This window comes from Hemiscyllium ocellatum, chromosome 9, assembly GCF_020745735.1.
Source record: "Hemiscyllium ocellatum isolate sHemOce1 chromosome 9, sHemOce1.pat.X.cur, whole genome shotgun sequence".
Classification (NCBI taxonomy): domain Eukaryota; kingdom Metazoa; phylum Chordata; class Chondrichthyes; order Orectolobiformes; family Hemiscylliidae; genus Hemiscyllium; species Hemiscyllium ocellatum.
Window position 1 is genome coordinate 86,855,710 of NC_083409.1, and position 15,793 is coordinate 86,871,502.

The window sequence follows — 15,793 nt, forward strand, 5'->3', positions numbered from 1 at the left end:
CCCTTCAGTAGAGTTTGTCACTAAGTTTGGACTCATGAAGAGTTATAGTGAAACCCAGGAGAAAACTGGTCACATAAATAGAAAGCTGTCCAGTTTCAGCTGACCTTTGGTTAGTTACCAGCAGTTCTTTCAAATTTGGAGATTTCTATGAATTGATGAAGCTTGCTGGCAACAAATAATTGGGCAGTATAGATCCAATGAATACCCAGGAATTGAGAAAAAAAATAACTCAACCAGAACAACGTAATACGCAGCAAATGATATTCGGAATAACTAATCTGGAAACATGATTCAAATCTTAGTGAAAAAAACTAAATTGCAAAATTATTTTTCTCATTATTCAGAATACACTTAAGAAATCAGGGCCAAATGGCTCTGCTGGTTTTGAAACACTGAGTTCATGAGAAGTTTATTGCCCTGGTGCTTCCATTTCGGACCTCACATTATCTATTAAGGCAGAGAGAGAGGTTACACCTTTTATAATTGTTACATTAGATTTCTTTTCCAGAGTTGTTACAATTAGAGATTCAATCATATTTGAAAGGGCATCTTGAAGTTGGTAGAAGGGCCGGATTTGTACAGCCTTTGTTGAGAAATTTCCAAATGCCTCAAAACTCTTGTGGCAATGAGTAGCAATGGAAGATATTATATCTACTATTTGCCTGAGCACTGAGTAATACTAATGGATTCAGCCATCTTTTCAATTATTGTCTTATTTCCATTTGATCAAATAAGTAACCTTTGATTCTAATTTAATTGGCTGCACTGAAATCTGCAAATATTTTCCTCCATTATATTTAAGAATGGGATTAAGTAGAATTTTTTCCTGAGTTAGAATTTCAGGGCTGACAAATTCCAAAATCTGGTTGACACACTTAATATGGAAACTTGATATTTATGCATTAATAGACGTTAAACCATGTCCTCTCTGATAATTTGTTACATGTTATTACAGAAGGATGGGGGCAGTTGTGTGTTTGAGACCTGTCCAGTTAAGAGATGATGCATCATATGTAACTGATAGTGAAAGGAATAAAGGAGACAAATGGAAATTGAAAGAAGAAATATACGTTTAAGTGGCTGGAGGGAAAGCGTTTTTCTAAACAAACCAAGTTACTTTCCACTCGAATCCCCAGTGAGGGCATATCAATTACATATCAAGCCTGGCATTTCAAACAGACGAGCTGGCAACATGAACCTCTAATGTATTTAACAGGACAGTTCTAAAAAGGTTATATTAGTACTGTATCAGAACAAACAATGAATGTTCTTTTTTCAGTTTCTCAGAGCTATCTATTCTGCACCAATAAGATTCACTCTATGAACAATAAAGAAAAAAAAATTTAAAAGAAACATAGTTACTAAGTACTACTGGAATATTAAAAACCGTCACATTCTGCCAAAAAGAAAGAGGCGAAGGTAACACCTGGCCAAAGTTTGTTGAATAGCAGGGAGATAACGCCACCTCGTGTAGTTTACTTGCTAGTCCTGCAAGAAATGTGGATTCAGCTGAGAAATGTTCTTCAAAAGTCATGAAAGCTGGGACTGTACCATGGTATGGCATGAGCCAGAAACACTGCAATTCAAATCAATAATACTGTGGCACAATACAAGCACATGAAACAGTTCTCTGCATGAATTGTCTTTTGTTCTGACATGATCCTTGCATTGATATTAAAAAATGCTTTTTAAGCAGTTATCCAAACTTAGAAGTATGCATACTTGACGATGGTTTAATTATGTTTCAAGTTTGAGTTCCAGTTACTAAAGCCATTCGAAAGAGCACTTTCTTCTGATCATTGCACACACTAGTGAGAGCAGCACTTGCCAGCACTGACACAACAAAATATTTCTAGTAATACATGATTTTCTGCTCTTAAAATCAAACAAGGTTGACCATACTTAACCTCTATCACAGCTTCTGTTCTGTATGGATAAACTTTATCTTGAAGAACAATTTGTTTAAAAAAAAATCCTCTATCCCAAAAAGGAATAGCAGCAACAATGGACAAGTCTGGGACGGAACAGCCAGTCTCATGAATTTCAGGATAGAGAGAGGAAATAATAAACTAAAAGAAAACACAATGTAAAACTGTTTGTTCACACAGCTCATGGAAGTCTTTACATTCAAGCTATAAAAGAGAAATACCTCAACAATCCTGTTGCACTTCTTTCTCCAGAGGTAATTATGGCACGTCTATTAGTGTCTTTCTTTTCTCATTGCACACTAAAGCTGAGCAATGAAGTGTAACTGCACAAAAATCCCCCTTCAATATAAAGTTGATGCAAGATGACAAATGAATGCTTTTATTCAGAGATGTGCAGTCTTCTGGTAGTGTGGTACAACTGTATCCTCTTCTGAGGTTTTCAGATTCCACAAGCACCTCCTCTTCATTCGCTTTTGTGCTTTTCTTTTCTCCAATTTTATTTTGCGACTGGAGTAAAACTGCATCAAATCCCAGCTGTCAAATCTGTAATCACTTGCCCTTTCACCAATTTCCTAAGGAATTCTTTCTCTTTTCCAATATTATGAGTCCACGACTGAAATGAAATTAACAGAAAACATCAATAGTTAATATTTTAGGGGAACTAACACAGATTTCTGACATGTTTCTTATTGCGAATGGTGACATTCTGATAAACATATAAATATGAAAGTAAAACTTCAACCTAAAGCTCCTTTACTTAATGACTTTAAAAAGTAAATTTTTTTTAGACTGCCAATGAACAGACTAAAATTAAATGCTTTGCGGTACATTTAGCAGGACTTAATTACATTTAACCTAACAAGTATTAGTGAAGAATTTAGAGGATCTGTGGTGCAATGCAAATGTCAATAACCTGTAATCCAGAGTCAAAACCAGAAACTGCTGGAAAAACTCAACAGGTCTGGCAGCATCTGTGGACAAAAATCAAAGTTAACGCTTCAGGTCCAGTGTCCCTTCTTCAGAACTGATTGCAGCTGGAAAGAAGATTGGTATATATGCTGAAGATACTGTGGGAGATGGAGTAAACAATAGGTGGACATAGAGACTATACAGAGGAACAGCATTTAAACAGATTTAAACAGTCAGCCTGGTAAAATCAATGGCTGCTAATCGGGACCATTAATAGCTGAAAATGGGTTGGTTGGGTAGCAGCCCTTGTGGTGACCAGGTATGTGGGGAGATAGGGTTAAGGGCATGGAAGAAGGTGCTCAGACCCAAAAATGACTGATCTTGATATTGAGTCCTGAAGGCTGCACAGTCCCTAAGCAGAAAAAGAGACTCGGTTCTTCCAAGTTCTCTCAGAGCAGTTCTTGAGGACCTTGCAGTCTTCAGGACTCAATATCACACTTAAGAATTCAGGGCCTAAGCACCTTCTTCCATGTCCCTACCCAAACCCACACACACCAGGCCTTGTCATCACATGGGCTGCTCCCACACCTAATCCACTATCAGCTACTAATGGTCCCCATTAGCAGCTTTTGATTTTGCCAGGCTGACCTTTACCCATTCCGTTCTCGGTTTCTCTCTATCTGACCACCTGTTATACACTCCTCTCCTACCCTCACCCCACTTTCAGCATATAAACTAACATTTTCCCAGCTACAATCAGTACTGAAGAAAGGCCATTGGACTCTTCACAGGTGCTGCCAGATCTGCTGAGTTTCTCCAGCAATTTCGGTTTTTATTTCATATTTTCAGTTGTTTGGTTTTATGTTTAACAATCCAGAGCCCCTCAATAATGTTTGAGGGACAGGGGTTCGAATCCCACCATCAGAGATAGTGAAATTTAATGTAAATGTTTAAAAATCTGTAAATAAAAGCGAGTCCAATGATGACCATATAACCAATGTAAATTGTTGTAAAAACCCATGTGGTTGACTAATCTTCTTTAGGGAAGGAAATCTGCTGTTCTCAACTGTTTTGGCTAATGTGACGCTAGACTCACAGTAATGTGAAGATTCTTAAACTGCCCATCAAGCCACTCAATTAAAGAGCAATAAGGGGTGAGCAACAAATGCTGGCCTAGTCAGTAACGCTCATTTCTCATGAACAAATTTTTGAAAAATTGCACAATATCATATGCAATCATTACATCTTTGTATCAGATTTCCAGTAATTTTAAATATTTTAAAATTAGCTATTTATGCAATGCTCTTCCCTAATCTTCAAATGCTACTATATTTCTAGCAATTGTTTGACTTGCATGATAATCCAAAACAACTTACATTTATATAGCACCTTTAGCAGTAACAGGTTAGTCACATAGTGCTTCATAGGAGCAATTATCAAATAAAATTTGACACCAAATCACATAAGTAACTATAATGGGAGACAACTACAAGCTTGATCAAAAAGTTTTAAGGGGTGTTTGAAAGAATGGCAGAAAGACGGGGAAAGGTTTAGGCAGGAAATCCCTGAGCAGTGCGCCTGGAAGACATGGCTATCTGTGAGATTGCAAGAGTTTAGAATTGTAAGAGTGCAATATTGCTAGATTGTAATGCCCTTACACAGATCAGAACGTAAAGTCGTGGAGGAATCTGAAAATAATGAGAATGTTAAAATTGTGAAGTTGCTGAATAAGGAATCAATGTAGGTTAGGAGTGATGGTGAAACAGGACTTGCTGTGAGTTAGATTGTCAGCAGTAGAGTTTCAAATGATCTCAAGTTTATCGAAGAGTGCAGGCCATACTACAGTGCATTACAATAAAAGGAACAAAGGCAGCATGCGTGTTTCAGCGGCAGAGCAGCTCAGACAGTGATGATGTTAAAAATGGAAATTGTTGTCGTGTTTGAAGGATGTTGCTCATGGTACCAAACCAAGCTGTTAAGAAATCCATAAAGGAGAGTCTCAGTTTTCCTGGAAGAAAATACAGACTGTGGAGGAGTATTCTGCTGAAGTTTAATATTAAAGGCTTTCTATAGCCTGCTTGTCCGCATGATAATTAGGGCATGGATTTGCTAAGCCATGATAAGCAAAATGGAAAGAATCCTTGGGGAAAACCTGTTCCTCAATTCCAGATGCCACCAATCAGCCAAGATGGCTGGACAATCAAAGGAATCCTAAAAGCTGGTGTATATGCCTGCTCCAAGAAGTGGACTATCAAATCTGAATTAGATAACTGATAATCCAATCTTTCATCACAAGACATGTCATTTTCAAACCAAATAAGCCAAACCAAAGGAATCCCACTTTTCTGGCCAACCCAATGCAAGATACAATTATCATTCAAGTTGTTGACTGGGAAACATGAAGATTGGAAGAAACATAATAATATTAGTTGAATACTTTGAATTTGCAAGTCTAGTGAGTACTTGATTTATGATTGTCTTAACTATAAATGTTCATACTTACGAACGTGATCACATAAAGGAGTGTAACTTCAAATGTCCAACATATGAACATACCATGCACTTAGAATGGCTGTTTTATATTGTCTGCATGTGCTCTGACATGCATATAAATTATGAATGAACTCAGGAATGGAACCTGTTCACAGCCTGGGACTAGTTTTACTTATAATCTTATGCTGGTTTCAGCTACAGAATCAGCCTTGTTCTGTGATACTTCAATGGCTTTGAATGATGCACTATCAAAGAGATGGATCGAGAAAAGCACGATCCACATGCAAAAAAGTGTACAAGTGGAGTTAAGGAAATTTAAATTTCAAGAAACAGATGGCTGGGCTCCAGATGAGATATCATGATCTTTTAAAGTTAAAAGTCACACAACAACAGGTTTATTTGGTAGTACAAGCATTTGGAGCACTGTTCCTTTATCACTAGCTACCTGATAAAGAAGCAGCATTCTGAAAGCGTGTACTCCAAATAAACCTGTTCGACCATAACCTGTTGTTGTGTGATTTTTAACCTTGTCCACCCCAATCCATCAACGACATCTTCACATCATGATCTTTTAAACTCTCAAACCTAACCTGTTCACTTCCAGGTTTAAGAGATTGAGACAGGTATGGGCAAATCAACTCATTCTCAAGAAGTGAGTTGGTAATTTAAATATTCTAAGGAGGCTTGAAGTTTTACATTCAACTTCTCTTACAGATTTAACCCTTGTAGTAGTGTTTTCTATGACTTGGGAAAACCAACAACTCAAAGTGAGATCGGTTTCAGGAAAAGGAATGTGCCCTCCTAGCACTGCCGTAGACCAAAGTATTAGAACTTCTCCAGCACAAAGCTTACTTGTGCTCCTGCAATTAGATTAACCTGCTGGACCCTGCATCAACCCCATTCTCTGATTATGGATCAATCCCCTTCTTCTGGGATCAGATCTCCCTCTTCAACTGGAATCAAGCTCCTATTAGCAACTTGAGTCTTATTAGCTGTCTCTGCAGCCTCCTTCAAAGTGATCTCCATCCAATGGGAAGTCAAACCCATGAATTATGCTGATTTCCAGTAGAGGCCCCGGTCAAAAGAATATGCAGTGTATGAAGTTATCTATTTTTAACCCATTCCTTCATTCAAGTTAAAACACCACAATATGTAAGGCATTATCAGAAACATACATCTGCTTTCACGTTCAGAAAATCTACCCAGCAATATTGGGGAAAATGTCAACAACTGAGAGTGAAGAGAAATTCTCCATAAAGAATAAAAAGTGAAAATACTAGAAATATGAATATTTAGCAGGGCAGGTTGCATTTGTGGACAGAAAAAGAGCAATTGTTTTAATTTCAAGAGCCTTTCATCAGAACTGACAAAAGGTCACGGTCATTAACTGTTCCTCTCTCTCTCTCCCTCTCCCTCCCCATAAACGCTGCTTGACCATTTGAGAATTTCTATTATTTTCTGTTTTTGTTTCAGATTTGCAGCATTCATCATATTTTGCCTTTGCATTTACCCTACTGCTATACAACTGGAGAGTAAGGAACATTTCAACAGGTTGAGAATATTAAGCCAAAGAAACCCCATGGAAATATATTACATGCTCTGTTATCCCATCAAAGCAAAGAAAAACTTTTAGCAGGCTGATACAAAGAACACTGAAAAGATGTGCAAGATGTGATATATCAAAACAGTAGACACAAGGTAAGCGATGAAAATAGTCATATAAAAAATGGGAGTCAGAGAATGGCAGGGAAGGGCAGAGAGAAAGAAAACCCATTAATACATTAACAATCAAGATTAGATTTTATAAAGATTAAAAACAAGACAAAACAAAAGACTATCTGAATGCGCATAGGATTCATAAAGGAGAAAAACTGGAACACACATTGACATAAATCAAAATGATCTGATAGCCATTAGCGATACATATCTTCAGGATGACAAAGATTGGGTCCTGAATACTGAGGGGCAGTTGACATTCAAGAAAAATAGTAAGCAAGGGAATGATGCAGGAGTGAACTGTTAATAAAGGACAGCATTCATTCAATGGTTTTCATGCCATTGTTTGAGCACAGTGAAACTAATCTAGGGTCGCGATGCAATCCAATTGGGTCGACAAATTAAAATCAGCTAAGTCCGAGTAAGTGTGATTAAAGAGGCACTTTTCTACTCAGGCACAGGAAGCCTACAATGTTTTACATAGGAGAGGAATGTATTAATAAATCTCAAATCCGGTGCCCTATGTTCTAATTGGTGAAACCCCAGATGGTTCAAATAAGAAATTTCCATAGACTGTAAGTCCCTATCTAATCCCACGAGAAATAACTAAAAGCCTGAAGTCAGTCACCTCTATGGGCTTTATTTTTCTAAAAATGAAGGATCCTGACTGCAGTTGAGAACTCATCCATAGGAATCATTCTGATTTAAAAACACCCGTGTTAATCACTGTAAACATACCAGGTAAGTTGTCGGCATCTTAACTGCAAGATCAGATCTGTAGTTCAGCCTGAAATCTCAACTTTCAATCACAATTTTCTGAAACACCCTGACTTCACAAGTTCAGAATTTGACCTACCCGAGGCCCTACAATCATTTTAGACCATAAGATGTAAGAGCAGAACTAGGCCATTCACCTTCAGACATTCCAGTTACCCAGTACTTTCTCCTTAGTAATGGCAATTACACTCACCTCTGACCCCTAATTCTTCTGAAGTTCTATGGCGTCTTTCACTGTGAAAACTGATGCAAAGTACCTAAATAGCTCCTCTGCCATTTCTTTGGCTCCATTGCTATTTCTCTTACCTCATTTTCCAATGTTCCAATTTCCACTCCTGTCTCTCTCTTTCTTACCTTTTAAAATCTAAAAAAATACTTTTGCAATCTTCTTATATAGTACTAGCTAGCTGATTCTCATATTTCACCTTCTCCCGCCTTTTTTGCTTTTTTGATTACTCTTTGCTGGTTTCCAGAGGCTTCCCAATCCTCTGGCTACCCACCAATCCTCACCACAATGTAAGCTTTTCCTTTTATGCTGTCCCTGACTTCTCTTGTCAGCCATAGTTGCCTAGTCCTCCCTTGAGTATGTTTCTCCTTCCTCAGGATGAATTTCTACTGTGTCTCCTGAATTACCCCAGAAACTCCTACCATTGCTGCTCTGCTGTCTTCCTTGCAAGGCTCCCCTTCGAATCAACTCTGGCCAGCTCCTCCCACATGTCTTTGCAGTTACGTTTACTCAATTGTAATATTCAAACTAATTTCAGCTTTCTCCTCTCAAACTACAAAATGAATTCTATCACACTATGGTCACTGACTCCAAAGGGTTCCTTCACCTTCAGTTCTTTAATCAAGATTGCCTCAGTAAACATCAGCAAATCGAGAATTGCCTGTTCCCTAGTGGACTCTACAACGAGATGTTCCAAACAACCATCTTGTCATTCCACAAATTCCTTTTCTCGATGATCCACTACCAACTGGTTTCCCTAGTCAACTTGCACACTGAAGTCCCCCGTGGTTATTGTAATAGTGCCTAACTGACATGCCTTTTCTATTTCTTGATTTATTTACTTCCACACATCCTGCCTATATCTAGGAGGACTGTACATAATTCCAATCAGGAACCTTTCTCCTTTGTGGTTCTTGAACTCTACCCACACAGATTCAATGCCTTCAGACTTTACATTAATTCTTGCGATCAATTTAATTTACTTCCTTACTAATAAGGCAACCCGCGCTCTCTGTCTGTCCTCTTGTTAGGACGTGTATCTCTGCATCACTATCCATCAAACGTTCAAGGCAATATTTTATCACAATTGCTTTTGTTGCATGCTTACTGCTAAGAGTGTGCATTGTGTTCATATAGGGCACTGACATAAATCTTCCCAAACAATACTGATGAGCTTTTCAATTGAAGTGTTATTTTTTGACCCCTCCAAACAATGATTGTTTATGGAAACCTTCATTGAACTGTTGTTGTAGATATACAGCCTAGTATCACATGTGGTCCAGTACAAAATTTTATTCGATAGATTTGCTGTGAAATGCCTTGGGATGATTTTCTCTGTTGAAAAGGTTTTTGTTTCTATTGTTGTCGCTGTTCAAATAAACTAAATAATCTTACTTTCTTCAGTAAGAAATAAGGTCCCTGGTTAATCTAACACACTCTCGGATTAAGAATGGATTATTCATTTGACTGCTATGTCAAAGCTGTGTACAACTCATAAGAATAATAAAGTTTCTAACTATTCATAACTCTGGACTAAATGACGTGTATGAAAGGGCATGTTGTCACAGCTACTCTAACTCTTTTGGCAGCTGATTGGCTCAGTTAGCTACACAGTTGGTGTTGATCAAATTAATGCCAACAATGCAGCACTTAATCCTTTTTCTGGTTGATGTAGATTCAGGACTGGCTCCTCAAGAAACAGCGAGTTGGAACTTTATTTTTAATTCACTCATGGCATGTGGACATTGCTGGCTGATCAGCATTTTATTACCTGTCCCTAGTTGCACTGGAGAAAGTGGCAGTGAGCTGCCTTCCTGAATTGCTGCAGTTCATGTGCTGTATGTAGACCCACAATGTCCTTAGGGAGGGAATTCCAGGATTTTGACGCAGCAACAGTGAAAGAACGGCGATATATTTTCAAATCAAGGTGGTCAGCAGCTGCTTTTAGGAAGATAACTGAAAAAATTACTTTAAAAAGCATAGGGTAGATGACCTGGTATGAGTACAGACATTCCCAAAGCTACAATTCCTGACTTCTCATAAGAAGAAAATTGTCAGAGATCCTGCACATAAAAGCAACTGAGGAAAATGGAGATGGTGAAGACAGAAGCCTTTCCAAGGCTTGTGGCTGACACCTTTACTTTTCTAATCCTTTTCTAATATCTTCACAAATATTAATGCATATTTTCGTTATCAAAGACAAGAATTCCTATTGTATTCACTCAGATTTCATTGTCCATCTCAGCATTTGCTTCAGCCCATCTGCTGGTGAAATCCTTATCAAAAGTTTTCCCATCCTGGGACTCAATTTTTCAATATGTTTCTGGTTGGAAATTTCATAAACCTTCACCAGTAGATTTCCAGATGGGAGGACCTGTAAAATTCACCAGAATTTTTTTTCCACTGCCTGACAAGCCCTCAAATTTACAAAGGCCTTGGGGTGGCCCACCTGTCCTTGCCCCTTGCAAAAAGAGGGAAAAAGGTCCAGTAGGTCATTGTGTTCAGCATTCGGACAGAAAAGGGATCTCTCTCAGGGGCTCCCTTTCTACATCAGTTACAGATCCCACTGCCTGTGCAACCTTGTTACCACTTGTGAATGCCCACCTCCCTCTGGCCTCTCCATCACCATCTCCTCTCCCTACTGTATTACAATTATCTGGTCCTGAACTGCTGTACTTGGAATCCTGTAAGCCAATCAAATAAAGAGCAGCTCTTTGAGATTGCAATTCTCCCGAAATGAGGACAGTAATGATGCTTCCAGCCAATTAAAGTTCCTTGAATCAGTAGACCTGCATTCCGTGACAACTCCTTGAGTGTGAGGCAGGTAACCCTACCATCTGAAAATTTCTGTTCCCCATGCTCCACCTAACTTAAACTTAAAGCAAATTTAAACTCATCTACTACTTTACTGCCAATTTTGAACTCTACTTATTCATCATCCCTGCACTCACTAACTTACTGTAGTTACTAGTCATCACTTATCTTGTAGCTTCCTCAAGTCTTAACAACTATTTAAGAACTCTGCATTCCTGTAACTCCCTTAGTGAATATCAATGCCTATCACTGTTTAAAAAAAAGCAAAGAAGTGTCACATGTTGAGAGTTCTGATATATTATGCCATAGATCAAAAAGATTTGTGTTGTGTCCTTAATTAAATATTCAATGAGGTCTAATTTAAAATAAGCAGCTGTTGGGCATTGAGAAGGAGGAAGAAGCATTTTGTAAAAGCCAAACACGTCTCAACTTAATATGAAGAGAAGATTCAAGGATAAACTACTCCATACTATTCAAAAACTTCTATGATACCATACAAACTGAATGAACTCCCTGCTTTTGAACAAAACATATTCAGAGTGAAGGACAAATTTGATTTTAGTAGCCTGCCATCACGTTTACAATTACGTATCCTTTTGCTCTATCAACACTGCTGTCATCATCAACTAGAATATAAGTAAAATTTATAACTTGCCGGCCACAGATTCCTGCTGATTAGATTAGATTTGTCAACATATTGACACCCAGGGAACAACAGATATTACAGTTACGATTTTCACTCTGTCTCTGTCGCACCTTCCATCATCTCCTTGAAGTTAGAACTTATTCTAGAGGTTGCTAAAATAATGGAAAACTAATCTGCTGTATTTAATCAGTGGAATGCAGAAATACCACTGTTTACTAGCACTCAATGACTCACTTGACACAGTAATTACACGGTAACACAGGTCAATAATCTATGGCCTGTGCCAGGGCCAATGTTGGAACATGATAGGTACCTGCAAATGCAATATGAAACATATGAACAGGTGTGATTTGTACCTTGAATGCAAAAGTGTAAATCACTCATTAGTCTCAACCTTGAACATGGACATATTTTAAGAGTCCTTTTGATCTTATTCTAGATAAATTGTAGATTGTAAGCAATTAATAAGAAACTTATTATTAAAACTATAGTAATGTACCTTTGTTTCTAAGATATGGGTTTAAACCTAATAAAGGGCAAGTATCCTATCATTGACATAATACTGGTCCTTTACCTGGGTTTCAACTTTCAGTTATCGACCCTGCATTTTCCAGTGGGATCAGCAACAGATTCACTTAGGGAAAAATTATCAGCATTACTGCTGGACCAAGTGTTTTTAGGATCATTCATCTAGGTATCAAATACTCAGCAAACATAAAGGGTCCAGTTCTGTTGAAAGGGATGGCCCTGGAAGATATTGTCATTCATAGACCGCAGTTAATTAGAATTTCATTGTAGAACTTTACATATTTGTAAATATTATGGGATCTACTTGATCAGTTCTGGGGATCAGGCAACATTTGTGGAAAATGCTGCTGTTTCCTTTGAGATTCACTAATATGGATTAGAAATTCTCAGTGGAAGAATTAGGTTTCTTGGCCATTGCTCCGTCCATACAATTTTTAGATTTTATGATGTGTGATTGGATTTGATACAGTTAAAGATATTTTTTAAAAATGTTGCTCATAGGCAGATGTTCATCCACTTCATTAATTAACCAATTGAATCAACTGCAAATTACTGGGGTCAGCAATTAAGTAGAGGCTGTATTGGTTTTCTACACCCTTGCAAGGCTGTTCTGCAAGATCTTTAGAATATACCAATGTCCTGGGGCTGGGTAGGGGAAGATGAACCAAGCAATCCCCTTCCAAGGGGATTGGAATAAAGAATAAATGTAGTCTTGCCACAATTCTACGAGATTTTGGTGAGATCGCACTGAGAGTACTGAGAGCAATTTTTGGTTTTCACACTTAAAGGAGGAAGTACTTGTATTGGAGGTGATGCTGCAAATGTTACTGGCCCTGGGGGTGACAGGCAGAGAAGGTATGTTTACATTCTCTGCAATTTAAAAGACCATGGGTGATTTCATCAAAACATACAGGGTTCCAAAGGAGCTCATTAGTATAGACAGTGAGAGGGCTTCTTCTCTGCTGAAGAATCTGGAATACAGAGACAAAGTCTCAGGATAACACAGTCTCAGGATAAGGGGCTGTTCATTTACGCCTGAAATGAAAAGGAATTTCCTCACTCAGTCAGTGTTGTGAATTTCAGTATTTTTGTGGACTAAAGTTTTGGAATATTCCATCAAGAGTAGGAAAACAAATCAAATGGGGGGTGTAACTTCTTTGTAAAACAACATACATCAAACAGGTTTAAACTAACAGATGTGCCTTTAATATTATCAAAGATGTGCATCTCAGTTCCATCCAATGACTTTTAGTGTATCAGGATGTAGGTCCTGCATGATTTTTAATTCTCATCAAATTTCCTCCTTAATGCGTATTTCTTGAGCCACAGATGTCACAGAGATGTGAGATTTAATTCATATGACACCATTGCAAAAGCCAAAACTCAGATTACTTTGGTCCATGGTTCAGTTCGCTTATACTTTTGAAAGTTTCAAAACTTACAATAATTAAAGAAATAGATAATTAAAGTAAACCTGATAGCGTTATAAAATTGTTCGAAGATGGAATTCTAAACTTAACATTTCAACCAGGTGCCCCAAATTGAAATAAGTCTAAAAAAAATTATTATGGAGAAAGAATGCAACAAGAGAGAAAATAGCAGGAAGAAAGAATTTGCTTTGAGACAGCGTTTTTTTATGATCTTTCTTGCCTTTTTTTTAAAAGAAATTGATGCTGGGCAGAAGACTAGGGAGACTTCCTCTGCACATCTTCAAATAATGCCATAGATATTTTTACAAACATTCAAGAAAGCAACAAACCCTTGATGTAGCATGCTGTTATGAGATAGCACATCCAACAATTCAGCGGTCTTTCTGTGTTACAATGAATACAATACACTACAATACTAATTCACACCATTAGGTCTGCTCTGCTAGTCAACGAGATTATGACTGATCTGATAAGCCTCAACTCCATATTCCTGCCTTCTCCCTGCAACCCTTGTTCCCCTTACTAATCAAGAACCTATCTGTCTCTATCTTAAATACACTCAGTGATTTGGCCTCCACAGCCCTCTGTGACAACAAGTTCCACAGATTCACCACCCTCTCGCTGAAGAAATTCCTCCTCATCTCAATTTTAAAGGTTCATTCCTTCAGCGTGAGACTCAACAGGAACTTGGAGATCCTTGTGGAAGAGGCAGTGCCAAGGAGAGAAGTCCACTTCCTGGAGGACTGGCGAATGTGGCCATACCATGAGACTCATTCAGTCGAGTCTGAGGTCATTACCTGGTTAGTGTTGTCTCCATGGTCCCAATGCACAATCAGCCATAATGCTATTGAATGGCAGTGTAGCCTTGAGGAGTCTACTCCTGTTCCTATTTCCTATGGTCCATCCATTATCCTCTGGACCAGGGCTAAGTCCCATCCTCTTCTTCCTCACACCATCTCTTCTATCACACCCACATCCACCAAGGCTCATGCTCTACCATTCTATTACCTGAAACATCTTCCCTCCCTCGCTTTCAATCCTCCAGCCTTCCACACCACTTGCTCTACATAGTCTCTGCACTGTCTACTCACTCTCTTGAAACATCTCACCACCCTTTGCACACATGCACCAGAACTAACAGACAACCCATCCTTTTGCATCTCATTCAATTTAGTCTTCTTTACCCTACAAGTGAAGACAGCCCAATAGAAGACAGAGAAAGATCTTCTGGATGGGGAGTTGCTGGTTACTAGGTCCCACGATGTCCTCATCTATCCCACTAACATGAGCCTCCTCCTGCTCACCTTTCCTACCCAGTCCCTCCAAAAATCTAAGCAATCTATTTTTAAGTTCACTATGAATATTTGATTATATTTTAGTTAACAAAGGCTTGGCTGCAAGTTTTCTAAAGTATTTCTTTACTAATAAAAATGATGCTCCTGTATGTGTTTTTTGAAATATTTTTGTCGATAGTATTTGTAACTACATTTCTGAATGTGATATTGTTAAACTCATCCATAAAGCTGCCTTCAAAAAAATTGAAAGGTTAAGTGGCGATCTCCAAAATTATACTGGAGTTCTTGCAATTTCTTGTGGTTCTTGAGCAAACAGAGGGATCATTATTAACTCGCTGCTTGAGGGAGAATATTCAGTAGACTGACATCAAACCTGACACATGATGACAGCAGCAACTTGACTTACTTTGCGAGTAACAAGTACTTTGTCTTTCAAAATTGAAAAGATTATATTTCTTCAGAAGCACTTTTTTCTAAAATGTAATTGACCCCTTACAGCTTTTTAAAATATATATTTATGGAATGTACTTGCAGTATTTGTCAAGCCTTTGTATTTATACCTCTAATCTTTCTTTATGATATCATTTTTTGACTCTTAGTTTTATTTCTGACTGGCAAAGTTTCCATTGTATCTGCTTTTCTGATTTCTATTCTTTTTTAGCTTTCCAATTAATCATCTGACCAACCATGTTCCACAGCCAGCAATTAATTACATTTTCCTTTCTGAATCACCAATCTCATATATTAGCAAGTAGACCAAAAATCAGGTAGTGAATGACCACTAAATTCTTCAATTAATGAAATGGAGCCACCATGTTCATTTCTTGCATTACTGAATCTTTAGCCAGCATACACTGGGCAACAGTCAAAGCTGCCTTGCTATTTCCCTGTCAGAATGAACATTTGCTCAGCCTTATATTCAAGACAAAGTGACCCTACAACACAAATGTTTCTGGTGTAGTGCTACGAGACACTGTATGGTGGCAATTAGTTTCTTAAATTACTTCCAAAATAAGCAATGGGTGGCAATA

At 38.1% G+C, this 15,793-nt stretch overlaps 1 protein-coding gene across 8 annotated transcripts in view; it reads right to left on the minus strand.

The window, feature by feature from the left end:
• Nucleotides 1-1,950: 1,950 nt before the first annotated feature.
• Nucleotides 1,951-15,793, minus strand: part of LOC132818810 (CMP-N-acetylneuraminate-beta-1,4-galactoside alpha-2,3-sialyltransferase-like) — a 598,325-nt gene continuing 584,482 nt past the window's right edge. For 6 of the 8 annotated variants that reach the window (XM_060829907.1, XM_060829905.1, XM_060829911.1 and 3 more), the window contains one exon: nucleotides 1,951-2,541. In XM_060829907.1, coding sequence (XP_060685890.1) covers nucleotides 2,452-2,541 — 90 coding nt within the window. In that variant the 3' untranslated portion in view covers nucleotides 1,951-2,451. Of the gene's footprint in view, nucleotides 2,542-9,928; nucleotides 10,006-15,793 lie in introns of those variants that run through there. The other 2 variants (XM_060829908.1, XM_060829909.1) reach the window with 2 other exon arrangements.